Here is a 26991-nt window from a genome sequence, read left to right as displayed (position 1 = left end):
GTGTTAGGGAGGATTGCAGGGAGGAGGAGAAGGACTCTGGGGTCCTTGGTGCTCCCTGACTTTGGTGATTTTCTTGCAGATGTTTCATGACCGAACTAGGGAACGTCATCAGTGCTAGAAGGGAGGGGGAGGAGGAGGGGTGGGGTTTGAAGAGAGGAGGAGGTGGGGGAAAGACTCCATGCTTGAGCAAGGGGTTGGACTAGAACAGACTTCCCCAATTTTTTTCGCTTTGTGGACCCGCGAGGGAGGAGAGGAGGTAGTTCCACGGGAGCAGCAGGATAGCGCGTGCATACACCTGCAGCTCCATTTGCACAAGTGACGGGGACGCTTGCACAAATGGAGCACGCGTGCACACGCTTGCCTACTGTTGGTGTAAGTGGGGATGCATGCACGCGAACACGCTCGCCTGCCACTTCCGCAGCCCGGTTTCCGAAAAAGCTCAAAGCCCAGAGTTGGGCTGCAGCTTGGAGACTGGCGACCTCTGGACTAGAAGACCTCCAAGGTCCCTTCCGGTTCTGTTATTCCGAAAAGTGTAAAAAAAAAAAAAGAAAGAAAGAGAGAGAACGGAGCAAAGGGAGAGCGAGGATTATCCCGAATATTCTTCTCCCGTTTGCTTTAGGATCTCGGACAAGTAGACTTACGTGCTTCTCGATGAAGGTGAGCCACTCCTGGTGGGTGCAGAAGATCTGAAAGTCTTCGTAAAAGGTGGGGCTGCCGTTGGTGGGTGGCAGAGACGGCAGGAAGTGCTGGAGCTGCAAAGTATTGTAACACTGGTCCATCAGCGTCCGGATGATGGGCACCAGCCAGGAGAAGGTCTCCGACTTGGTGTGCAGAGAAGCTCGGAGTGGGGTCTCCAGTTTGCCCAGCAGGTAACAGGCTTGTTCCTTCCTGGGGGCTGAGCCTGTCTGGAGGAGACCGTGAAGCTTGACGTAGGCCAAGGACTGCAGCTGGAAGGAGAAAGGAAGAAGACAACAGGTGAGGAAGGAGACTCTAGACCCGTGATGGCGAACCTATGGCACAGGTGCCACAGGTGGCACACACGAGCGTTGCCCTACCTCAGTCCAGCACGCATGTGCGCTCTGGCCAACTGATTTTCGGGCCTTCCGGGTCCACCGGAACTCGGGAAACGGGCTGTTTCCGGGCCTCCGGAGGGCCTCCAGGGGAGTGGGAAAGGCTGTTTTCACCCTCCCCAGGCTCCTAGAAAGGCTCTGGAGCCTGGGGAGGGCAAAAAAAAAAATGGGCCTACCAAGCCCACCATGCCATCGCGTGCCAAAAGCAGGGGGAAGTGGGGGGGGTCACACGCGTAGGTGTGGGGGAACGGAGCGCATTGAATTATGGGTGTGGGCACGCGCGCGCGCAATCCCCCCCCCATTACCCCCGCTTTTGGCACACGACGGCAAAAAGGTTACCCCATCACTGCTCTAGACCAAAGAACTAAAAGCAGGGGTGAAATGCTACCGGTTCGCACAGGTTCAGGCAAACCGGTAGAAATAAAAACTACCAGTTCAAGCTAACCGGTAGTAAAAAAAAATGCTACTGATTTGTTCGAACCGGTGGGGTATTTCCGATGATCAGCTGTGTCATGCGATTTATATTCGCTAGAAAACAGGAATCGTAGAATCACAGAATGACAGACCTGGAAGGGACCTCAGGGGTCATCTAGTCCAACCCCACTGCTCGAGCAGACCCTTACAGAATCATAGAATGACAGAGCTGGGAGGGACCTCAGAGGTAAAATCCTGCTTTCTAGCAAATCTAAATTGCGCGGCACAGCTGTTCCCCCCCCCTGTTCTACTTACCTTCTTAAGCCTCCCTTTTCCATGTGCAATGTGTGTTTGGTGCGCAGTGCATGTGTGCACACAATGTGCATTTGGCGCGCACTGCATATGGATTTCATTGCTAACTAAAAGCACAGAAGGCGGAATCTGTCCTGCATTGTGGAAAGTATAAAAGCCAGAAAGGAGGCAGAACAGGACTCTCCCCAGCCACCTGCACCTATACCTACACACAGCTGGGCTTGGTGATCTGCAAACATTTTGGAACTACCAAATCTAGCAGATTTTGGGCATCAGGGCATGCTTTGGAGTCAGCAAAGTACTCTGCACTTGCTCTTGAGCAACCTGGCAGTCGAGAGGAAGGCTCAAGCAGGAATTAGCTTAGACTCACTACATAAATATCAGTAACTATATTGAATTCTACTGTATGGTGCAATAGTAATGCAGTATCAGGGGTTTTCAAATCAACTGTATAGAATGCGAAGGATGTGTGTTTGTGTTTTATTTTTATAGTTATAATGTACACGGAAGATGGCATTTAATTTCCTTGTACGAGGGACTATACACAAGAAAGATACGTATCGGAATGGAGAAGATGGATTGATTATATTCAAAATAAGTATCAGACAAGAAAATATCAAATAGCTAATGAATGAACGTTAAGTATTAGAAGTATTATGTTATCTATAGTGGAGTTAAGGTTTCGGGGGGGGAGTTAGTAGCCTGAGGATAAGTAGGTTAATCTAGTTTATGATTGTTAAATGAAATACCTTGTATTTTGCTCTGGGAAGTCTGGGGGGGAGGGTGGGATGAGGGGAGGGAAAGGGTGGGGGGAACATGGGGGGGAAGAAAATTCTTGTTTTTCTGTAAAACTTTTCAATTAAAAAAAAATTCCTTGTACGAGGTACAATGACTTTAAACTAAACTAAACTAAACTAAACTAAACTAAACTAAACTAAACTAAACTAAACTAAACTAAACTAAACTAAACTAAACTAAACTAAACTAAACTAAACTAAACAAAACAGGACAGGGTTGCAGCCTCTAAATCAAGGGTCTCCAAACTTGGCAACTTTAAGACTTGTGGACTTCAACTCCCAGAATTCCTCAGCTAGGGAATTCTGGGAGTTGAAGTCCACAAGTTGCGAAGTCTGGAGTTCCCTGCCCTAAATGCCTGCGAGGCTTACCAAGCCTCGTTGTTCCCAGGCAAAAACTGCCAGCTGGGAAGATTCCTGTATTGTAGGCTGAAAACAATAAAGTAGCTAGTTTGAATTCTATGCATGTAAGTCTGCGCAAAGCGCCTGGCAGCCCTGCTGGATTTGCTGATTCCAAAACACGCAGATGTCCAGTAATCTGGAGGAACTGCTTACCCTAAAATGTTCCCTCCCATGTGTCTGTGCATCCATGGACCGCAGTGACTCAAGGGAGACCATGGGTGCCCCTGGACAGAGCTAGGTTGGCATCAGATCATCCTGGAAAAGGTGTATCTGTGCAGTCATTAACTGCTGGCATTAAATTCGCGGTGCATAATCAACGTGGAAAGACAAACTAGGGATTATCTATATGTGGGAATAGACCACATAGAAGCTCAGGGACTCACCTGCACGTCTTCCAACATGATGTATCCAATCAACACCCGCAGGCCAATTTGTGCCATCTCCTTCAACTCCGAAGTGCCCAAGTGGTTCCAGACCCCCAGCTTGTCTAGCAGGCTGTTGGCACCCTCATAAATCTAGGGTTCAAAGATGAGAAGACCAGTGAGTCAAAGGAAAGAGCCCTTGTTCTGTCTCTCCCGTCCCATGCACAATCCACGTTTCTCTTTTGCACAGGAGAATCAATTGAGACCATGGCAGGGACTTCAGTCTATGTTCTGCATTCAGTCTCTCTCTTTCTCCCTCTCTCTTTCTCCCTCTCTCTCTCTCTTCTTTTTTCTCTCTCTTCCTCACTCCCTCTCTCCCTTTTTCTCTCTTCTTTACTCTCTCTCTTCCTCTCTTTGTCTCTCTCTTTTTCTCCCTCTCTTCCTCACTCCCTCTCCCTTTTTCTCTCTTCTTCACTCTCTCTCTTCCTCTTTGTCTCTCTTTTTCTCCCTCTCTCTCTTCCTCACTCTCTCTCTTTCTGTCTCTCTCTTCCTTTTTCTCTCTCTTCCTCACTCCCTCTCTCCTCTTTTCTCTCTTCTTCACTCTCTCTCTTCCTCTCTTTGTCTCTCTTTTTCTCTCTCCCTCTTTTTCTCTTCCTCACTCTCTCTCTTTTTCTCTCTTCCTCTCTCCTCACTCTCTTTCTCTCTTTCTTTCCCTTTTTCTCTCTTCTTCACTCACTCTCTCTTTTTCTCTTCCTCTCTTTCTGTCTGTCTTTCTTTCTTCCTCTCTCTTTTTCTCTCTTCATCACTCTCTCTTTCTTTTTCTCTCTTCTTCTCTCTATGTTTCTCTGTTCCTCTCTCCCTTTTTCTCTCTCTTCCTCACTCTCACTCTCTCTTTTTCTCTCTTCCTCTCTTTCTCTATCTTTTTCTCTTCCTCTCTCCCTTCCTCTCCTCACTCTCTCTCTTCCTCTCTTCCTTTCCCTTTTTCTCTCTTCTTCACTCACTCTCTCTTTTTCTCTCTTCCTCTCTTTCTGTCTCTGTCTGTTTTTCTTTCTTTCTTCCTCTCTCCCTTTTTCTCTCTTCCTTACTCTCTCTTTCTCTTTTTCTCTCTTCCTCTCTCTTTCTGTCTCTCTGTTTCTCTCTCCCTCACTCTTTTTTCCTCACTCTTTTTCTCTTTTCCTCTTTTTCTTCCTCTCTCCTTTTTTCTCTCCCTCTCCCCCCTTCTTTTTTCTGGGAGGGGGGTCCCTCTCTCTAAAGGGGGACTCTAAAGTCGAACTCCTAAACCTCACCGCAGAATCCTGGATGCAGGAATCACACACAGTTTAATTACAGCTAGTCCTCGACTTATGACCATAATGGAACCCAACTTTTCTGTTGCTAAACGAGACAGTTGTTAAGTGAGCTTTGCCCCATTTTATAACCTTTCTTGTCACAGCTGTGAAGCGAATAACTGCATTTAGTAACATGGTTATGGCTTTTCCACCGAGTTTGTTTGTTAGAAGAACGCAAAAGGGGATCACATGATCCCAGGTTACTGAAACTGTCACAAATACAAGCAAATTGCCAAATTTTGATCCCGTGACCACAGAGATACTGTGATGGATAAGTGTGAAAAATGGTTCTAAGTCACTTTTTTTCAACGTCACTGTAACTTTAAATGGTCACTAAATGAATGGTTGTAAGCCAAGGACTATCTGTAGTTGAATGCCAAGAATTAGGAATTCCTAGCCAGAATTTTGAGGAAGGAGGTAGAGACCCTCCATTTCTCTTTAATTAGGGGGTTTGTTAAAGCAAGATCTCTTTAAAGCTTTTAAATCTTTTTTTTCCTGGAATGTTTGCAAGACGGACTACTTTGCTATGCCCGTAACCATCTTCCCCATCCGTTCAATGTTTGAAATTACTTTTCTCTCCGATTGAATAGAATATTTGTAGTTCAAGGGTAGTGTGGAATTTGCTCCCTGTTTATTTATGAGTCGCTTGTCCTGCCAGTATTGGTGGAAAGAGGTTTTCCCCTCGATAATTCCTTGATCAGGGCATTGATTTCTGCTTGGTTATTTGTCTGGTGCCAATGCCTGCTTATCTAGAGAGGGTGTGTCCTTTTAAAGTTTCCCTTCTTTGCCTTTTTTGTTGTCTTTTTTTTTTAATGGAAGCAATAGTGATAAACCAGATTTACACACAGTTCAGTTTTGCCAAAATCTATGAGAAAATCTATGAGACAATAATAAAACAGGTAACTGATGATGTTACCTATTTGGGTAAAGAAAACAATCTTTACCCAAAGGTAAATCAGCCTCCTCCTCCTCCTATTTTCTTCCTTTTCCTCTCTACAAACCCCTTCCTTCTAGCACTGATGACGTTACCTAGTTGGGCCATGAAACGTCTGCGAGCAAACCACCAGGCATAGAGGTCTCCAAAGTTTTCCTTCTCAGCCTTAGCACTATCCCTCCCACCGAGGGTCACAACCACCTACCTTCTCACTCCAGAGGACCTGGTTGTTGTGACCTTCTGAGAACAAGAAATCCTGTAGGAGATGGAGCAGTTTCAAGGCATTCTGGGTGAGGCTCGGCAGCAGAGCTGGGGTGGTCTCCTTTAGGTCTGTCAAGGCCGATTCCATCATCATCTCCAGAAGGCTGGGGAGGGGGAGGCAGCAGAAATGAGAGGTGGGAGAGGGGAGCAGGATGCTTCAATTGATATTGAGAGAAGAGACAGGCTGAAAATGGGTGCCGGGCAGAGATCAGTCGGAAGGCAACTTCCCGTTCCATTTATGTTCTAGTGACTATGTCTTAAAATACAGCCAAGCGAGATACTCATATGTGAAAATGAAGCCATCAAACACAGATCAGTCACACGTCCCAGAAATGAGCTCTTGGCCATCTCTTATCAACCTCTTGGTCTTCTAAGATCATTGATCCCTTTCTCTCCAATCTCACCCTAATCTCTAGTCTAAAGTCCTCTCCTTCTTCAAAATCCATCTCTTCAGCAGAGGGGTGGGCAAATAATTTGGGAGGGGGCGGGCTGAGCTTCTTTTAAAAATATGAATTGGCTACCAAAGCCCCCCCCCATCACCCAGAGGGGGTGGAGCCAAGGCTTTCAGTGGGAAGGGCTGAGAGAAGGGTCTTAAAGAGCAAAATGGGACCCACAGTCGTGGTTTTGGGTCCTTCAAGAGTAAGTCCTTCACCCCAATGTGTGGATCTGCTGGGGGGAGGGGTCTGCCAAGGGGGCACGAGAAGGAAGCTGGGGGGCCACAAGCTCTCTACTCTTCTTTGATATAACATTCTCAATTGCAGTGTCTATAGAAGGTCCAACCTTCTGAAGCCCTCCTTGCCTTGTAGATAAGGCCTACTGAAGTGTATCCCACTGGGGGTTTTTCTTGCAGACATTTCATGACCCAACTAGGGAACATCATCAGTGCTAGAAGGGAGAGTGGGGTTTGCTCTCTGTTTGTACACTATTTCTTCCAGCCCTGATGATGCTGTCTAGCCGGCTTACAAAATGTTTGCAAGAAAACGACGAAGCTCAAAGAAAACTAAACACCCCATAATCCTCCTCCTCCTCCTCCTCTCCACAAACCTTACTCTGTTTTAGCCATGATAATATTACATAGTTTGGTAATGAAACATCTGCAAGGAAACCACCAAGCTGAGACAGCACCAAGGACCCCGACACTCCCCTTCCTCTTCCTCCCTTCCCCCTCCTCGCCACAACCCCCCCTCCCTTCTAGAGCCAATACCTTTCCTAGTTCGATAATGAAAATATCTGCAAGAAAACCACCAACCTTAGAGAGTATCGAGGACCCTACAAGTAGGAAATCCTCAGGAAAGGTTTTCTCCACAGCACAGATATCACACCAGCTGACATGAAAAGATTGTGGATCCAGCCAGGGTTATCTAAAGAAGAACCTGGTGGTTTCCATTGGCAGTTCTCCACGGTGGTGGGAGAAGTTCCTTCCTTCCTTCCCACACTCTTTCTCTTTCCTTCCTCCCTCCTCCTCCTTTCTGCAACCTTCTTTTCTTTCTTCCTTCTCTCCTCCTCTCTGCAACCTTCCTTCCTCCTTTCTGCAACCTTCCTTCCTTCTTTTCCTCCTCCTCTGCAACCTTCCTTCCTTCTTTCCTTTCTTTCCTTCCTGCCTGCTTTTGTTCCTCCTTTCTTTCCTTCCACCCTTTACTCCTCCTTTCTGCAACCTTCCTTCCTTCTTTCCTTCCTTTCCTCCTCCTTTCTGCAACCTCCTTTTCGCCCTTCCCTTCCCTCCTCCTCTTTGCAACCTTCCTTCCTTCCTTTCCTTTCTTCCACCCTATCCTTCCTCTGTTCCTTTTTTCCTTTCTTCCTTCCTTTCATCCTCCTTTCTGCAACCTTCCTTCCTTCCTTTCCTTCCTGCCTGCTTTTGTTCCTCCTTTCCTTCCTTCTACCCTTTCCTCCTCCTTTCTGCAACCTTCCTTCCTTCTTTCCTTCCTTTCCTCCTCCGTTCTGCAACCTCCTTTCCTTCCTTCCTTCCTCCTCTTTGCAACCCCTTCCTTTCCTTTCTTCCACCCTTTCCTTCCTCTGTTCCTTTCTTTCCTTCCTTCCCTTCCTTCCCTTCCTTCCTTTGTTCCTTTCCTTTCCTTTCCTTTCCTTTCCTTTCCTTTCCTTTCCTTTCCGTTCCGTTCCGTTCCGTTCCTCTCCTCTCCTCTCCTCTCTGCAGCCTTACTCCCTTCTAGCACTGAAGATGTTACCTACGTGGGTCATGAAACGCCTGCGAGGAAACCATCAACCTCAGAGAGCAGATTGCATCCGACCACTACTGACCCCTGACGGCTTCCACTGGCAACTCTGCACCGCGGCCCCCTCCCCTTACCTGCGCTTGATCTCGTCAGGTGGGCGGACCAGCTCACAGGCCGAGCCCAGCTTGGTGAGGACGGAGAAGACCTGTCCTCGCTCTTTCCACGCCACGTCGTCCCAGCCCTCCACGCCCCGCCAGGTGACTGAGAAGATGATGTTGGTGAGTAGGTTGCACAGTTCTTCCTCCGGGGTTTGCTAGGGGGCGGGAAGGAATGAGATGGCGGGATTGTATTCCCCAAAACCGCTCCAGGACAGGTGGAGGCACAAAGGTTGCACCTGTCTCTACCTGTCTCATGCAGAAGAAAAGCGCCCCTTTGCAACACAACCCTAACTTCCCTGCATTTTTCTCCCGTCTGTCTGTCTATCTATCATCTATCTCTCTATCTCTCTATCTCTCTATCTCTCTATCTCTCTATCTCTCTATCTCTCTATCTATCTATCTATCTATCTATCTATCTATCTATCTAATCATCTACCTACCTACCTACCTAGCTTACCTACCTTACCTACCTACCTACCTGATTTATTAGCTGCCCACAGAGTACAGATAGTCCTCGACTTACAACACTTCATTTAAGTGACCTTTCGAAGTTTACAACGGCACTGAAAATAAAATGACACAGGACCGATTTTTCACACTTAAAACTCACGCGGGAGAAAACATGATCACGTGACTACAATTGTGCCCAAAATGCCTGTTGCTAAGTGAGGGCGTTGGTTAAGTGAGTTTTGCCCCCATTTTATGACCTTTCTCGCCAGGGCCGTTATGCAGATCACGGCAGAGGTTAAGCTAGTAACGCTGTCGTTCAGTGAATCTGGCTTTCCCATCAGCTTCGGAAGGTTTGAAAAGGTGATCTACGGGACATTGCAACCGTCGTAACTATGAGTCCGTTGCCAAGCGTCTGAATTTTGATCACCTGACCGTGGGAATGCCGCAAAGACCGTGTGTGAAAAACGGCCATAAGTCGCTTCTTTCAGTGCCATTGTCACTAAGTGGACTGTTGTAAGTCGAGGACCGCCTTCATGAAAACGAGGACCATGCACTGGCAAAAGAGGAGCCCATGGCAAGGAAAATCCAGAAAATCCTGGATCGAAATCGAGACCATCCGCTGAGGGGGAAGACATCCAAGGAAGATGGTCTCCAAACTCACCTGAGGGTTGCTTGTGTTGGAAATGCTGTCGCTTGGCAGAGTTTCTTGATAGCTCGTCTCGTCCAGCACGTTGGATAAGCTGGAACTCTTCCGAGCTCTTGACCCCGGGAATGGCTTGAAGTTCTCCAGAGGAGATGGCGTCCCGGGAAGGCTGAGTGGGGTATGGTTGCCACTTTCCAAGGTAGCCGCGGAGCTACTGCTGCCCAAATCCAATCCGAGGTCAAAGGGAGAATTGGAGAAAGGCGAGAGCGGGTGGTAGACACGATCAGCTGGGCCTCCTGGGTGGACTTCTCCCTGCCCGGGAAGGTCCATGATGTTAGAGGATGAAGAATGGCTGGCGAGCTCTAAGGAGTCGAAGGATTTGAAGGCGTAAGACTGGAAGATCTTGTTCTTCTGGCTGGTGGGAGACATGGACAGATCCGAGAAACCTTCTGACAGCTCGTGGTCAGAAGCTTCGTAGCCCAGGGGGAGGAACACATCCAAGTCTGGCAGTTCAGAGGTCAAGGGACTCGTGGAGCCCACCAGCTCTTTCCCTCTTTCCATGCTGGACTGCTCCGAGAGCTTCAAGAAGTCCACCCCGTTGGCCGAGCTCGACAGGCTGTGTTGGCGAGACTCGTAGGACTCCTTGACGTAGAGCTTAGTGAGGGTGTCCTGCCAGCCCGCCAGCTTGGCCAGGTGCTTCACCATGTCGTGCTGCGAGTAAATTAGGTGGAAGAGCTAGAGGGAGAGAAACAGGGAGGCAATGCCAGGCACGGACAACCAGATCCACCTGCCTAGATTTCAAGATGTCTACTTTATTGTTTTCTGCCTATTGTACAGGAATCTGCCCAAATGTTTGCCTGGAAACAACCAGACAAGGCTTAAAGGTATTTAGGGGAGGCTGGAACTTACACCTTATGTTTTTTGCAGGGAATCTAAGCTAATTCATCACTAGGAGGAGGAATGGGGTGGGTGGGAATTGTGCAGTCCTTGAGGCTCTCTGAGCTTCGGGGACTGGAGACTAAAACATACGAAGAACGGTTGCAGGAACTGAGCCTGGCTAGTCTAGGGAAGAGAAGGACTTAAGGGTGATATGACGGCAGTCTTCCAATATTTGAGGGGCTGCCACAAAGAGGAGGAAGGGGGTCAAGCTGTTTTCCAAAGCCCCCGAAGGCCAGACAAGGAATAATGGATGGAAACTCAACAAGGAGAGATTCAACCTAGAAACAAGGAGAAATTTTCTAACAGTGAGAACAATCAACCCGTGGAACAGAAGTTGCCTTCAGAAGTTGTGGGAGTTTCATCCCTGGAAACTTTTTCAGAAGAGATTGGACTGCCATTTGTCAGAAATGGTGTAGGGTCTCCTGCTTGGGCAGGGGGTTGGACTAGATGACCTCCAAGGCCCCTTCCAACTCTGTTAATCTAATCCATAAAGCTTGCTGGTTTTCATGTGGACGTTTTATGATCCAACTAGGTGACATCAATGCAAGGAATAGGCTTTGCAGGGGGGAGGAGGAGGAAGAGGAGGAGGAGGACTATGGGATCCTTGGTGCTCTCAGAGATAGTAGTTTCCTTGCAGATATTTCATGACCCAACTAGGGAACATCATCAGTGCTAGAAGGAGTGTGGGGTTTGCTCTCTGTTTATATACAATCCCTTAAAGCACTGATGATGTTCCCTAGTTGGGTCATGAAACGTCTGCAGGAAAACAACTAAACTCAGAGAGCACCAAGGACCTCTCAAAACCACTTCCCGTTTCTCTCTCGTTGGACCAAGGGGTTCCAACTCCTACATACCTTCCTGCAGATGTCCAGTCTGACCGTCAGATCTGCCCGGTGGGAGAGGTAAACGACGGCCATCAAATCCTTGTAGTTTGGGGAATCTGAGAATAAGAGAACAAAGACCAAAATGGCTTCTCACTTACGTCAAAACTAAGTTAAAGCACGAAAAGTTTGATGGGTTTTCATAAATGCAAAGAGCAGTTAGAATTACTACAGTGAACTCAAAAATTCTCAAGTTGATGTTACACTCTCTACATGGGGCTCCCCTTGAGGAGCACCCGGAGGCTCCAGCTGGTCCAGAATGCGGCCGCGCGGGTAATTATGGGAGCTGCATGGCGCTCCCACGTAACACCGCTCCTGCGAGAGCTGCACTGGCTCCCAGTGGTCTTCCGGGTGCGCTTCAAGGTGTTGGTTACCATCTTTAAAGCGCTCCATGGCATAGGACCTAGTTATCTTCGAGACCGCCCGCTGCTACCGACAACCTCCCATCGACCCGTGCGCTCCCACAGAGAGGGCCTCCTCGGGGTGCCATCAGCCAAGCAATGCAGGCTGGTGACCCCCAGGGGGAGGGCCTTCTCTGTGGGGGCTCCCACCCTCTGGAATCAACTGCCCCCAGAGATAAGGAGAATCCAAGACCTCCATGCCTTCCGCTGTGCCCTTAAAACTTACTTTTTCCAACAAGCCGGGCTGGCTTAACAAATCCTTTAAATGATTTTAAATTTGTTTGTCTTTTTAAATTTTGGGCCAAATTGAGATATTTCCTTTTAATCTGTTCTTAATGTATTTATTATGTGTTTTTATTTGGCTGTACACCGCCCTGAGTCCCTAGGGAGAAGGGCGGTATATAAATTTGAAGTAAATTTAAAAAAAAAAAAAGAAACTCTACACATAACAGTCATATTCAGGTAGTTTCTTGCAAATTCATCAATCCACAGGTGCAGATGTGAAGCAGCTGGTTCATACAATATCTAAGCTCTAAGCCCACTGTGTTTAATATTTGATGAATACAATATATCAGTGTTTTTTTTCAGCCTTGGCCACTTGAAGATGGGTGGACTTCAACTCCCAGAATTCCCCAGTCAGCATGGCTGGCTGGGGAATTCTGGGAATCGAAGTCCACCCATCTTCAAGCAGCCAAGATTGAGAAATACTAATTTACAGACCCTCTTAAAAATAAGCATTACTCACAGGGCAGTCAAACCTTACTGTCCAGAAGATCTCAAATATTGAAATTTTGTAAAAGACCTTCTCCCTTCATTCTAAACCTGTTAAAACTCTTGGAAGCCCTCCCTTATCTTGGATATGACTTCCTAGCTAGAATTTTTTTCAGACTCACATCGCACAGCTGGCTGGGGAATTCTGGCAATTGAAGTCCACCCTGTCTTCAAGTTGCTAAGTTGAGAACTACTGCAAGACGCTGAGCCACTGGCTCGGCTACCAACCCATGTTTGAACCAGGAAGAAGTTTGGTGTAGTCTAACATATGGTGGGAACCTAGACACACTTGGTTGAGTGTGTAGCTATCACACTTGGGTTGATAGATTTCTGCTGTAGGTGGTCTCTACACATTTGAGAACATTTTGGTTGAGAACCATGGGCTTCAGCTGTTTTTCCTTCTGGCTCACTCTTCTCCAGAGAAGCAAAGGGTCACACATTCTAACAACCACAGTCCTCTCAAACCAAGTTAAGATAAGTTAAGTTAAGATAGTTTTCAACTATCTTCAGTTAGCTACTACAAAGCAGGTTTAGAACTCAGTCAAGGTCCTGCCCACTTTCTTTCTAGATCCATGGTCCAAAACTCATCTGAAACTGACCAGCAATTTAGGAGAAAGCTATTCAGCTCCAAAATTTGGACCAAGAATGATCCATGATGTTCATAATTAAGTGGGCAGGATGAGCGGTAGGATTACAATGAAGAGTGGTGTTTTGATGGACATGGGCCTTCTCGTGATGGTTCTCCTGAAGTTCTACTGAACTTTCCAGACACAGAAGCCAGCAGAGAAACTAGGAGAAGCCCTGGGTAGGTACCTGCTCCAAGGACTTGTTCCAGAAGGCACCGGAAGAACAGTATGGAAACTGGGATGTCGTTCAGGTACGAGATGAAGCCATGGTAGCCGACGTCCTTCAGCTTCAAGCGATGCTTGTACCGTTCGTGGATCTTCTCGTATTTCAGCAACTTGTACAAAATCTGTGGGGAAAAAAACAAAAATAACAACACGGTTTGCAGTGGATGGGGACCGGAGATAATCAGTTGTAATGCTCTTGAGAGGATGAATCACAACACCCTCGACTTAGTCCTCGACTTACAACCACAACTGAGCTCCAAATTTCTGTTGCTAAGCGAGACAGTTGTGAAAGGAGCCTTGCCCCATTTTATGAGGTTTCTTGCCACAGTTGTTAAGTGAATCACTGCAGGTTAAGTTAGTTACATGGTTGTTAAGTGAATCTGGCTTCCCCATTGACTTTGGTCATCAGAAGGTCGCAAAAGGGGATCACGGGATCCTTGTCATAAGTATGAACCAGTTGCCAAGCATCCAAATTTTGATCATGTGACCAAGGGGAGGCTGCAATGGTCATAAGTGTGAAAAACGATTGTTAGGGAATGGCTATTGCCTAACTGGTTGGGTTGACAATATATATAAACCATCAATGCATGTTTGCAGTCAAAATGTAATGTATAGCTTTAAGACTGTAATGCTGTATTGCATCATACTGTATTCTGATTGGCTAGCTCTGTAGCCAATGTACTTAAGAGGAAGCTTGAATCATGGCTTGTTTTTCTTATTACATTATTATTGCTACCTCTGCTCCTCTCTGCCTGTTCTCTCTGCATGATCACTGCTTGATCATTGCTACTTGTTGTTTTCTACTGTTTTACTGATTGTTTTACTGCTGTTCTTGTTCCTGTTTGCAATTCCAAAAAGAACTGTTTTATTGCATATGACTACAACAACTGGTAAGAAGACTTTGTTCTTGATATATACCTGGATTGACAATTTAACTATCTTTATCTGTGTATGACATGGATTGTTTATTGGACTTTGCTTTGCTTTTTCCTAAAAGTAAAAGAATATCACAACTCAGTGTGTCTGTGTATTGACAGTGCTTATTCACAATCACCCTCAGCCATTTCTCATGTGCGCAACCTTGCTACTCAAGGGTTACTCTGTGCATATTCCTTAACAACGATTATATGTTCCTTTTTTCGGTGCCGTTGTAACTTCAAACAGTCACTAAGTGAATGGTTGTAAGTCAAGGACTACCTGTATTAAGAAGGAAGCCCAATGAGGCTATTTTTAGCAGGAGAGGTGTAACTTTCTGTAGAGCTTGGAGATATTCCTGCCCAGAGCTGAGGATGAAGAGCCTTCTGCACAATTGACTGGTTTTATGATTATCTCACACCCCTGTGCCTACACAGGAGCTCCACACACAAACAAAACCTTGAAGTGTATGAGAGGTTTCAACTCTCCTTGGCCATCAACTGAGAAGATCCAGCTGGATCTAACCTCATTTCCATCACTGGTTGAAGAACTCCAGGGAGATATGCTTGAGCAGGAGGTTGGACTAGAAGACCTCCAAACCCCTTATAACTCAAGTTATTGTGTTATTCTGGTTCAGATTAGAAAATCAGAGCCTTCTGCACAATTGACTGGTTTTATGATTATCTCACACCCCTGTGCCTACACAGGAGCTCCACACATAAGCACAACCTTATATGTATATGAGCAGCTTCAAGTCTCCTTCAACTGAGAAGATCCAACTGGACCCAACCTGTCTCCATCACTAGTAGCAGAACCCTAGGGAGATACCCAAGGCTCACGGAGATGAGTTCCTACCTTGAAGATTCTCTCCCGGACTTCATCTGAGAACTTCCGTTGAATGAGTAGGGAGAAGAAGACCTCCACATTGCCTGGCTCAAACAGGAAAGCGAAGAGCTGGTCCTGGCACGGGGAACTCTTCTGCAGGCTCTGGATCACTTCCAGTATCCCACATACCTGCGAGATCCACCAGAAGGTACAAACTCCTGTTATATCAAGTCGAGGTGGACCTTCCTTCTGAACCTTCTGAACTCAGAATCTCAATGCAACAGTGTCTAATTTTGTTCTGGGTGCACATGTTAAACCTTGCTAGATGTTGCCCATAGTTTATCAGCTTATCTTGGTTTGTGGTAGATCTGATATCTGGGATTTGACCTCTCCTTATAGTAAACCCTGAAAACCAGCAGCCCAATGCAAAAATTCATACTTCAGAACATCTCCCTTCCATAGAGAACTTTCTAAGGTATGGTTGACCTTAACTCCCAACATTCCTAGCCTTTGGCTCTTCAGGAGGGGAATTCTGGGAGATGAGGTCCAACGCATCTGGAAGATGCCAGGTTAAATAAGCAGGCTTACATGTCCACCAACCTGTCCATTAGGGTTAGGGTTAGGTCAATCCTAACCCTTCATCCATCCATCCATCCATCCACCCACCATCAACCTATCTGTCCCTGTCCGTTCCTCCATCCATCTATCCATCCAGACTGCCATCTATCTGCCCATCCATCTATTCATCTTTCCACCTATCCATCTATCCCTCCCTCCCTCCAGGTACCTTTATGTTCTCCAGCCCATTTCTGCAAGTTCTTGGTTCAGTCCCGAACTCACCTGGTTCTCATCATTTACGGCTGCCAGATAATTCATGGTGCTTTGCATTTCATCGCTGGAGATGTTCCTGCAGAAGAAGTCCTTGATGAGGCTGAAGAGGGACGTTTGCACCGTCCGGAGGTTATCGGTGGCAATGGGCTTCTCCTTGTAGGTTCTGAAGAAAAAGGGTTATGATGGAGAAAGTAGGAAAAGGAACAAAGGGACCTGTTAGAGAAGAGGACACCTTGACCACTCACCCGTAATAGGTCCGGATGGCATCTAGGATGTACTGCACTCCATATTTCTTCCGTATCCTTTGTTTGTGATCCTTAATTATGTTGGACAGGTATTGGATGTGTTCTATCAAACAGAGAGAGACCAGGTGAGAAAGAAGATAGATCATACCTGCCCATCCTATTCTCAAGGCAGGGATCCTCCTTAGATACTCATGGGGTTTCACCTATATCTCGCTTGAGATATCATGGAAATGGGGCAACTTGACCAAAGAAAGGACATCATTGACCCTTCAGAAGAATTTCAACCCATGGAAAAACTCTGTGATGCTTCACAGGTAGAGAAAAGGGTCTTCTCACTCTCTTGAAGGACCAATCTTCTTCCCAAGGATGATGGGTCTTTCAGTCTAGACTAGGGGTCTCCAACCTTGGCAACTTTAAGCCTTGTGGACAACTCCAGTTGAACTTTGGGAGTTGAAGTCCAGAAATCTCAAAGTTGCCAAGGTCGGAGACCCTTGATATAGACCACCTTGTCCTTACCCAGCCGGACGGCAAAGTCACTGTTGGTCCAGATGCGGAAGTCAAAGACGAGGGCCTGGTAGAGGAGATGAAGCAAGAGGTTGTGTCCTTCTGAGGCCACCGCCTCCATCAGAATCTGGGAGGCCACGAGGACATTCATGTCCACCATCTGGCTGGAGACCTGCGGAATGTGGAAAGAAGATCTACGTGAAGATTGTGTCCTCCATATCTGACCAGGAACCCTGCCCAAGAGCGGAGTTCCTGTGGCTTCTTCTTCTCATCCCCCCAAATTCCTTCTGCTCTTCCAGACCCAATCCCATGGGATTTAACACCAAGGAACTGATGCTCAGGACTACAAAACCCATTATTCCCGCTGAAGTTGAAGCGGAATTGGAGCCCCACACATCGTTCTGGGACAGGACCAGGTTGTCCTGTTGGATCAAGGATCAAGAGACCCTTCAACCTTCACAAAGGCTTAATTGGTAGGTTTTTAATCTTGAGCGTCAGAAAAGGAGAATGTGAGACCTATTTCACTCAATGGGTTTCAAACAGAGATGGGATTCAGCCGGTTCGAGGTGGGATTCAGCCGGTTCGAATGTTAATTTTACATCCGGTTCGGTGAACCGGTAGTTCCGACGACCAGCTAGCCCTGCCTCACCCCGCCCAGGAGTCCCCACGCGTCCCATTTTGGATCTCAGGTAAGTGCAGGAGGCATGTGGAGCCTAGGGAGGTGGAAAACGGGCCACCCAGAGACCTGTGGAGGGTGAAAATGGGCCTATTTCCAGCCTCCTGAGAGCCTCCAGAGCCCGGGGAGGTGGAAAATGGGCCCTCCACAACCCGCTTTTGCTCCTAGGAGGCTGCAGGGAGGCCTACTAGGCCCAAAACGGGGCGTGGGGGAGGGAGTGCAGCGTGGCCTCCCCACAGCCCAATTTTTCTCCCAGGGGGGTGCAGGTGGCCAAGTGCTGCCTGTCACACCCCCTGGCCACGCCCACCATGGCCACGCCCACCCAGCCAGTCATTAGGGCAGAGAACTGGTTGTTAATTTATTGGAATCCACTGGTTTCAAATAATGGAGAAAGACTAGAAAATGGCAGAAGAAAATGTTATGGAAATGGATTCACTTTTTATGAGGAGAAGGAATGCAAATGAAGCCTCACTAAGGCAGGCAGGGTCAGAAAAATTAAGCATGATGGTCAAAATCCTGTGTTTGAAACTACGTAGGTTGTGGCACTTATAAAAAAGGGGAAGGGGTTTCAATTAAATGGTTGGGGGCCACCATCTTGAATTTTGACAATGGACAATTCTGTTTTTGGGAAACAGAAATAAACGGTGTATCACTACAAAGTCCTTGACTTACAACTGTTTCTTTAGCAGCCGCTATGATGATTCTGAAAAAAGTAACTTATGACTGGTCCTCGCACTTATGACCATTGCAGCGTCCCTGTGGTCACCTGATTGTGATTCGTGTGCTTGGCAACTAGCAGGCATTTATGATGGTTGCGGCATCATGGGTTCACAGGATCACCATTTGCAACCTTCCCAGCTGGCTTCCAACAAGCCAAGACACTGGGGAAGCCAGCAGGAAGTCGCAAGTTGCAATTACACGATGTTTTGCTTATTAATAGCAACGAAAAATGCTGTAAAATTGGATACGGTCATGGGAGGCCTTGCTTAATGACCGTACCACCTAACAACGGATTTTCAGGTCCTAATTATGGCCATAAATCAATGACTACCTGTATTTAGTTCATCAGGGGCAGCTCCTAACTGGATTTGGTTGAGTTTGGAAAACTAAGCAAGGAACACAACATTGTTAGCAAGGGACAGGAGACCACTAAGAGATCCAGAGCTAGAACGAGAGGTTGGGAAGACGATTACATTGAAACACTGTCGATCAGGAAGCAACATGGTCATGTTTGGGCTATAAAACAAGTGAAACACAGATCAAAATGTTGGAAACCTAGATGAGGCTACCCCTCTACAGATGTGTGTATGGATGCCCACCTTCTGTAGCAAGGCTCCAATGATGGCGGGACCGTGACATTGGACCAAACTCTCTTGATTGACTTGGTGACCACACAGGAAGTTCTTCACCAGTAGTAAAAAAGCAGCCACTCCATTCTTCTCCAGCCTGCCCTCTAAAGTTGGAAAAACCATCAATGGAAATCACCTTCATAATCTCGTGCACCATGACTTTAAGGCGGGTGGACTTCAACTCCCAGAATTCCCTAGCCAGCTGTGCTATCTGTATCCCCACCCCACCCAAAATGGCAGATTTTTATCACCTGAAGATTTTCCCAGGGGAATGTGTAAGCCTTGAGCACTCCGTGAAGACGTCAACTCTGGCCCCACCAAATCGTGGATCTCCTGGATCTCTTTGCTTTCTTCCTTTTGAGATGCTACTTGATCCAGCAGAGGGAGCAGAGCTCCCATCCCGCCAACGCAGTTGATGACATCCTACGCAGAACCCAACACAAAGCTTCATTAATTGAGAACCATCACACTGTGGACCTCAGGAGACCTCAAAATGGTCTTCTAAGGGGCGGTGGTGGTAGAAGAACTTCCGTGGAGACCTGACTTGGTCCTACGGACAAGCTAACAGTCTCAGAGAGAAGCTGGGACAATTTCCTCCCAACAGCCAAGATGATTCCTCAAAGACGTGAGTATGGATTCCCACCTACCTTAACATCCCAGTTCACCACTTGATGCCCTGTCAACCTCCCGTCCAGATTATGGTTTGGAGAAAGATCCAGACAGATGTTGCTTTTACAGGCCTAGAGAACCACCAAAGGAGAAAGAAAGGCAAAGACCAGCTCTGAGGATGACCAAACATGGTCCTGTCATCAGGCTAGGTCCTCCTTGTAGAGGAATCTGACCAAAGCTGTGCAGAAATTCAGACTTGACCTTACCTGGGGTGTGTAGTACAAAAGTAATTTGCTACTCAGTTCCCCAAAATCTCCCTCAGGCTTAAATGGTGATGCGATATTTGGTCCTGCAGAAAGAAACAGAAGAAGGAAGACTTGATGTCAAGTCAAAGAAGGAAGACTTGGTGTCCTCAAATTCAGAGCGCAATAGAAGCAGGTCCTCCTCAAAAGGTTCTGGAATGATTGTCCTCCATCAAGACGTGTCCCATCCTTGTCTCCTGCTCTCCTCCTTGCTCTTGTTCTGCTCTGTTTGGGCCACCAAAATCCCCATCCCAAACATCAGTCCAATCTGCCTATCCTTCAAGTCTCCTTGGGTGAGATGGACAACACATACGGTTCCTCCAGAGCCCTACCTGCCAAGAAGAAGGCCTTCACCTGAGCAGGCTGGAGTGCCTCGTAGAAGATAGCGACTGACCCCAAATGGCCCTCCAAAGAGGTGGGCATCCCCCATTCGGTGTCCTGGGTCCCCGCAATCATGGTGGAAACCATGCTTTCCCGGGGTGGGATGGGGGTCCAGGTGTGAGAAGCCAGAGACGCTGGGAAGGACTGTGAGCGGTTCAGAAAAGGGTGTGTTGGGAACTCCAGATCCGGTGAGTGAGACGGGGGCGAGTAGATTGTGGACGTGGTTGTGGTCCGATGGCCAGCAGAACCAATGCAGCAAGACGTGAAGGCCTGGCCAGGAAGAGGAGAAAAGTTGGACATTTAGAAGATATAAGTATTTCCATTCTTGTCCTATTTTCTAGACCTTCCTTTTTCCAAGTTGATGGCCTCCAAACCACTAGAACTTCAACACCCGTAATCCTTCTGAAGTGATCATGCAAAATTGTGGGGGCTGAAGTCTTAACTACCTGGAGAACATCTGAAGATGTCTTTAAATGGTAGCCATAAATATCCCACTCTGGATTTTATAACTGGACATAGAATCATACGGTTGGAAAGGACTTTGGAGGACTTTTAGTCCAGGGGTCTCCAACCTTGGCTACTTTAAGACTTGTGGACTTCAACTCCCAGAATTCTTTAGCCGGCAAAGGAAAGCTGGCTGAGGAACTCTGGGAGTTGAAGTCCACAAGTCTTAAAGTTGCTAAGGTTGAAGACCTCTGTTCTAGTCCAATCCCTTGTCTAAGGCAGGAGATTTTATATTTTAAGCAGAACCAGCCAACTAGGAAGCTCTGAGTTCATGATGGCATCTAAAACAGGCCACCAAGTTTCGGAGAAGACCAAGAAACCCATGAAGAAGTGAGGTTCCTACAAGGAATCCATGACTTTACACACTTCCTCCATGGAGAAGCAGAAAGATGGAGAAGGTGGTAGAATTAACCTTCTAGATTTTGGATTGAGGAGATAGTCAAGGCAATGACATGGGAAATGGAGAAGGACATGAAAAATCTCCACTCCAAACCAGAAATTGGACTGATGGAGGTTCAATAAGAAACCAAACTGTCCATCTCTTCCTTGCTCATTTGAGTGATGGACAACCAACCCAAAATGTGGACTTTTCCTGTCTTCCCAAGCTCAGGAGCCCAAAAGATTAGGAGGGTCGTGTCTGATCTTCTCTGCTCATAATCTGAAGGCTATTAAGAGCAATGACTCTACAGGGAGTTTTCAAGTTACAACGATAAAGGAGCTCATAAGTCGGAATGGTAGTAAAGGGTCATGTGATTGACCTGATTTTTATGACCTTTTTGTGGTAGTCATTAAGCGAATCACTGCAGTCATTCAGTGAAGGCCACAGTCATTAAGTGAACCAGAAAGCATTAAGTCATTAGTGCTTTACCATGGCACAGTTCCCCCGAAAACTGGAAGTAAGTGCCGGTTTTCAGCAAAACGGTCGTAAAATGAGGTCAAGTGACTGTGGAAAGCTGCAAACAGTTGACTGGTGCCCGAAGGGTGGTTATGTATCTACAGGTTGGGAGTGACCAGTGATGACTAACCTTTTTGCCATCGCGTGTCAGGATTGTTGGGGATTGCGGGGGGGGGGTGTCACACGTATGTGTGCCACACCCATAATTCTATGCACCCCGCCCCCGTGCATGCAAGCATGACACCCCCCCTGCTCCTGGCACGTGATGGCCTGGTAAACCCGTTTTTCTTTCTCACCTGGCTCCAGGGCCTCTCTAGGAGTCTGGGGAGGGCAAAAACAGCCTTCCCCACCCCTCTGGAGGCCGAAAATACCCATTTAACAACTTCCGGTGGGACCGGAAGCCCTGTTTTTTGCTGTCCCCAGCCTCCAGGGCCTCTCTAGGAGTCTGGGGAAGGTGAAAACAGCCTCCCCCACCCCACCCCCCGGAGGTCCTCTGGAGACCAGAAACACCCCGTTTGACAACTTCCGGTCCCTCAGCTGGAGCTGTTGGGGCCCGTCAGCGGCCTGTGCAGACTGTAGCTGATTCAGACAGCGAGGAGGCTGGTGTGGTGCTGCGCCAGCAGCCTGTGCAGCTGGCACTCGAGTCGGACAGTGAGGAGGCTGGAGAAGATGTGGTGCCAGAGGTGGGGGTTCAGCCAGGGCCTTCAGAACCTCCAGAAGCTCCCATAAATGAAGAGGAGGAAGAGGAGGAACCTCTTCTCAATGCACGGTTACGCAGAGCTGCCAAAAGGCAGGAGTGGCTCCTCAGGAGGAGGTCTCCTCAAGAGTAAAGCTTGAGGCTAATTGGCCACTCCCCTAGCCTATTTAAGGAGGAATGCCGACTGAAGCACTTTGCAGGGAACAACTTTAGTTCACTCTCCTTCGCGTCTGCAAAATTGCTTCTGGGCTTTCTGCCAACTCTAGTAAGACTGTGATTACCTTATCTTAGATTTCTGGTAGGCTGTTAAGACAGTTCATTAACAGCCTTTGAATGATAAAGACTGAGTTATTTTGAATAAATAAGCTTTGTACAGAGTTTGTGTGTGCTGCGTTCTTTGGGGTCTATAGCTGGGGCAGAACAGGAGCTGAGCTCGCTTGCCCACTGATTATGGCTAAGAGTGGCACCTGTGGCACGCGTGGCATAAGTTCGCCATCACGGGGAGTGACTATTGGAACTTAGGATCTGCGTCGAAAGCCACAATTTTTGAGGTCTGCTGTAACCTCAGTGGGTTGTTAAGCAATCGGTTGTATGTTAAGGATCATCTGTACGGGACATCTCCACCAACGTTGCTCTTGAAGATGGTTTTTGTGGGATCTTGGAAGGTTGAATGGGACAACTGGCCACGGACAGCTGGCTGTAGATCAACTCGCTACAGCCAACTCGCCACAGGACAATTCAACAAAAACACAAAACTCAGCTTAATTTCGGCAGAACCGCGGCCGATAATAATAAAATAACGCCAATTCAGAAATACAAGAGTTACAATAATTTCGATGAAAACGAAAATAATAAAAGTAACTGAAAGAAATGATTAATACAGCCTTGGATTGTCCTGCAGTAAGTTGAATGCAACGAATTGGCCGTGGCCAGTTGTCCTAGATTAGGGGTCAAATTCAAGATCTGTCCCACAGGGTGCTTAGATTTGGCCTATGGGGCCACCCTGGAAACAGCGAAGGACCGGCCCACAGTGCCTCTGCCAGAGAAAACGGAGCTCTGTTTTCACTGGCAGAGGGTTACAGGAAGCTGTTGTGGCCCCGCCCTCTGAGCCTGTCCCATCGGAGGAAGAAAGCTCCGAGCATGAGGAAGAGGAGTCAGCCAGGCCTCCCTCTCCAGGCCCCTCCCCTCTGGCACTGTCTCAGGAGCCGGCCAAGGGAGAGGAGATTAGCCAGGAGACAGGTGTCTCGGATGAGAGTGAAGGAGAGACGTCATTCCTGGACGCACGCCTCCGAAGGCGTGATAAACGATTGCAGCAGCTCAGGAGGCGTGCTAGGGATTAGAACTGAGTCACTGGACCACACCCCAGAGACTATATAATAGAGGGTGGTGGCCAGTGATCCCTGTGACGAACAAAAATAAACCTTGGATAGTCACTAAAGCCTCGTCCGAAACTGCTGAGAGGAATATTTATTTTTGTTGGACTCTTGTACACTGAGTATATTATCTTTCTGTTTTCTGTGGAAATAAAAGCACTTGGCAGACGGTGTGTATATCGCTGCCAAGTTGGAGATAAAGACCTGGGTGTGTTCCAAGTGCTTCCTTAACCCTCGGCTGGCTGTGTTTGTGTGTGTGTGTGGACGGGGACAGGGACAGATCGGAAGCCGTTGCAGCTGAAGAGCGAACTCGGGAGCCCATTTTCGCTGGCAGAGTGCTCAGGCCACCACAGGTGCCCCCGACCCGAGTGACTTCGAGATGGCCATGCCCACCCTGGCCACACCCTCTCTGTCCCCCCGAGGTCAAACACAACCCTGATGCGGCCCTCAATGAAATCGAGTTTGACACTCCTGTCCTAGATCCCTTCGAAGGAACAAATGTGATAGATAGATCGCTGATAGATGGATACCACCGGTTTTCCTTAAAGCTGTCACCAGTAGTACTGGTTTTAACGATCCCCTGGCTGTCCGCGTCCTCCTTGGGTGCAATTTTTACAGATCCATAAAATTGTACGGCGTGATCCGAGGACAACGTACCTCGCCAAGGGACGGGAAACGCAGCTGGGCGAATTTCTGGAGCTGACCATCTACGAAAATGTTCACCACGTTCTGACTGAACAGCCGGCGGCCCACAATGTGGACGACATCAACGCAATGCTAGCGACAAAAGGAAGCAAAGATTAGTGATTTCACTCCAACGGAACCGCGATGTTTGTCAAGTTGTGGATACAGGATGGAAAGGCGATGAAAAGCATTAGGGACAAAACACGGGTCGATTCGGAAAACTATCGGCCAAGCGGATACTTTTCAAGAGATACGATCTCCAAGCGGTAGGCCTCGACTTACGACCACAATTGGGACCTGAATTTGCACTACTAAACAAGGAGGTTTTTAGCCGTGTCCGATTTTACGACATTTCGTTGTTAAGGAAAACAAGACATCCAAGGTCACCGAGAGTGAGTGGGTGGCCATATAGAGTTTTTAAATAAATAAATTGCAGTTGTTAAATGAATCATGCGGTCGTTAAGTGAATCCAGCTTCCCTCATTGACTTTGCTCATCCGAAGCCAGCTGGGAAGGTCGCAAACGGCGATCATAGGATTGGGGGACGCTGTTACCATGTTGCCAAGCGTCAAAATTTCAATTGTGGGGAGGCTGTGATGGTCATAAGTGCAAGTGCTGGTCATTAAGTCAGTCTTTTTAGTGCCTTTGCAATTTTGAACAGTCACTAAATGAATGGTTGTAAATTGAGGCGTACCTGTAATTTTCTTGACTCCATTAAAAACAAGCCCTCCAAAGTTTAAAATTCCTGTTAAGCTTCCTAAACTGATCAGTGCTGGTTAGAGATTTAGAGGGGAGGGGGTTCTTTATGGTTCCCCCATATAAGGCCCCTCCCCCAAAAATAGCCACAGGAAGTGGAGGTCAGAAAAATCAAGATGGCAGCCATGCTTATATGATCCGAACCCTGCAATTATTCTTTAATTGGCCAGAGATGCTATCTTGATTTCTTTGCCCCCCTGTAGATATTCCTGCATCCTCCCCGCAACAAAATGGTACCCCAAATTTATAGCTTTTGGGGGATTCCAGCATGTAACTATCCAGATAAGCTTTTTGGGTACAATCTTGGTTAATCCCAGACTAATTGTTGTCTAAAATCACTGGAGGGGATCTGACTCAGCTACAAGTGTCCAGCACTGGCAGTGTGGGGCACCTCGGGAACCCCCAGATTTTGTTCCCGGACACCCCAAACCTGCCCAGCCCATCCATCGCTCACCCAGGCTGCGTCGTTGAAGTGAATCTCTGGCAGAGCGACCGTCATATACTCCTTCTTGGTGCAAACGGCTACCACCAACATGCCCTCCGTGGTGAAGAAGGCTTCGAAGCCGGTCCCGCTGGCTGTGAAGAAGCTGTGTGGGATGGGAAGGAAGGACAGGTGGGTGATCGGAAGGAAGGAACTCACCTGAGCTCATCTTTGCTGCAGGTTTTTAGATTTACCTGAGCAGATAAAGAAGTCCTATTTCCAAAACTAAGTGGACAATAGACTTTCTCCAGCAGAATGGAGCAAGCTGCTTGCCTTTTTAATCATGGTTAGTTATGTTAGTTTAGGGTTGTGTTTCTCGCTTTGGCAACTTTAAGGTAGCTGGATTTCAACTCCCAGAATTCCCCAGGCTGCCATGCTGACTGGAGAATTCTGAGATCGGTCCACCCCTTTTAAAGCATGCTGGCTGGGGGATTCTGGGAGTGGAAGTCCTCCCCTCTTAAAGCATAGCTGGCTGGGGGATTCTGGGAGTTGAAGTCTAACCCTCTTCAAGGATGCTGGCTGGGGGATTCTGGGAGTGGAAGTCCTCCCCTCTTAAAGCTTGCTGGCTGGGGGATTCTGGGAGTTGAAGTCCTCCCCTCTTAAAGCATCATGGCTGGGGGATTCTGGGAGTTGAAGTCCACCCCTCTTAAAGTTGCCAAGGTGGAGAAACTTCAACCCTCTCCATTACCTAGAGGTTGGGTTTCCCAATCCCCTTCGGAGCATGAAAGACAGGTGTCATGCCACACTGCCTATGTGCGCCAGGCGCTCCCACCTGTACAATTGTTTCCGCTTCAGTCGGCCAGTTTCCTCCGGAGCGTCCTTGGTTTCTTCAGTCAGGAGACACAGCCAGGCGTGGAAGGCAAAGCCAACCCCAGGCCACTTCTGGATGGTGGGCACCATGATCCCCGCCATGCTGGGCGTCAGGTCGAAATACTGCAGTGCCCGCTCGGGTCCTTCCTTGCGCGCCATCCCCGAAAGAGCTCGCACGACTTGCACAGTGTACGGGTGACAACCTGCGCCATTCTCGGTCCGGAGGAGTTTCAGCAACTGCCGTAACTCGCCCGGACGGATCGAGAGACCGCCGAGCACTTGCAGCAAGTCGACGAGGTTCTCGGTGCATTTGCGGTCGAGATTCTGCTGCGCGGCGCTCAGCGTGTCCAACAGGTAACCCACCATGCCCGCCCGGACGCAGGTGGTGCGGCTCTGGAGAGAAGCGTTGCAGATTTTCTTCAGCCACTCCGAAAGGAAGATCTGGAGGTCCCGTGAGGTGAGTTCGGGAATCCACTGAGTCAGGATCAGTAGCGGCTGCTCGTTGTGGATGAGGCGCGGAGGCGAGGCGGTGTGGTCCCCTTCAACAGCCTGGGAAAAGGGTCACAGGTCTGATGGTGAGTTATGGCTAATTCTGACTCTGATTTTAATTCAGTTCTAATTCTAGTTCAATAATTCTAATTAAGTTCTAATTCTAATTCTGATTTTGATTCTGATTTCAATTTTAATTCTAATCCTCATTCTAATTCAATAGTTCTAACTGAATTTGAATTCTAATTGAATTTGATTCAACATTTATTTTATTTTATTTTATTTTATTTTATTATTTTATTTTATTTTATTTTATTTTATTTTATTATTTTATTATTTTATTTTATTTTATTTTATTTTATTTTATTTTATTTTATTTTATTTTATTTTATTATATTTTATTTTATTTTATTTTATTTTATTTTATTTTATTTTATTTTATTTTATTTTATTTTTTGAATTTGTATACCGCCCTACTCCCGAAGGACTCAGGGCGGTGAACAGACAAAATAAAATACATATAA

The 26991-nt window shown here is 47.4% G+C and overlaps 1 protein-coding gene across 6 annotated transcripts in view; it reads right to left on the bottom strand.

The window, feature by feature from the left end:
- The window catches only part of NBEAL2 (neurobeachin like 2), a 143075-nt gene that overhangs the window by 32737 nt on the left and 83347 nt on the right, over positions 1-26991 (bottom strand). For all 6 annotated transcript variants that reach the window (XM_060684485.2, XM_087893163.1, XM_087893161.1 and 3 more), the window contains 19 exons: positions 25941-26527; positions 25142-25274; positions 23906-24025; positions 19731-20049; positions 19363-19445; positions 19135-19227; positions 18739-18910; positions 18458-18591; positions 16475-16634; positions 15959-16061; positions 15723-15876; positions 14913-15071; positions 13105-13264; positions 11093-11178; positions 9318-10034; positions 8183-8361; positions 5822-5981; positions 3376-3507; positions 642-947 (listed from right to left, as the gene is read on the bottom strand). In XM_060684485.2, coding sequence (XP_060540468.2) covers positions 642-947; positions 3376-3507; positions 5822-5981; positions 8183-8361; positions 9318-10034; positions 11093-11178; positions 13105-13264; positions 14913-15071; positions 15723-15876; positions 15959-16061; positions 16475-16634; positions 18458-18591; positions 18739-18910; positions 19135-19227; positions 19363-19445; positions 19731-20049; positions 23906-24025; positions 25142-25274; positions 25941-26527 — 3957 coding nt within the window. The remainder of the gene's footprint in view (positions 1-641; positions 948-3375; positions 3508-5821; positions 5982-8182; positions 8362-9317; positions 10035-11092; positions 11179-13104; positions 13265-14912; positions 15072-15722; positions 15877-15958; positions 16062-16474; positions 16635-18457; positions 18592-18738; positions 18911-19134; positions 19228-19362; positions 19446-19730; positions 20050-23905; positions 24026-25141; positions 25275-25940; positions 26528-26991) is intronic.

Source organism: Pantherophis guttatus, chromosome 4, assembly GCF_059756535.1.
Source record: "Pantherophis guttatus breed Tessera chromosome 4, ASM5975653v1, whole genome shotgun sequence".
NCBI lineage: Eukaryota > Metazoa > Chordata > Lepidosauria > Squamata > Colubridae > Pantherophis > Pantherophis guttatus.
Note: the sequence above shows the minus strand (reverse complement) of the source record. Positions and strands in the feature narration are given on the sequence as shown.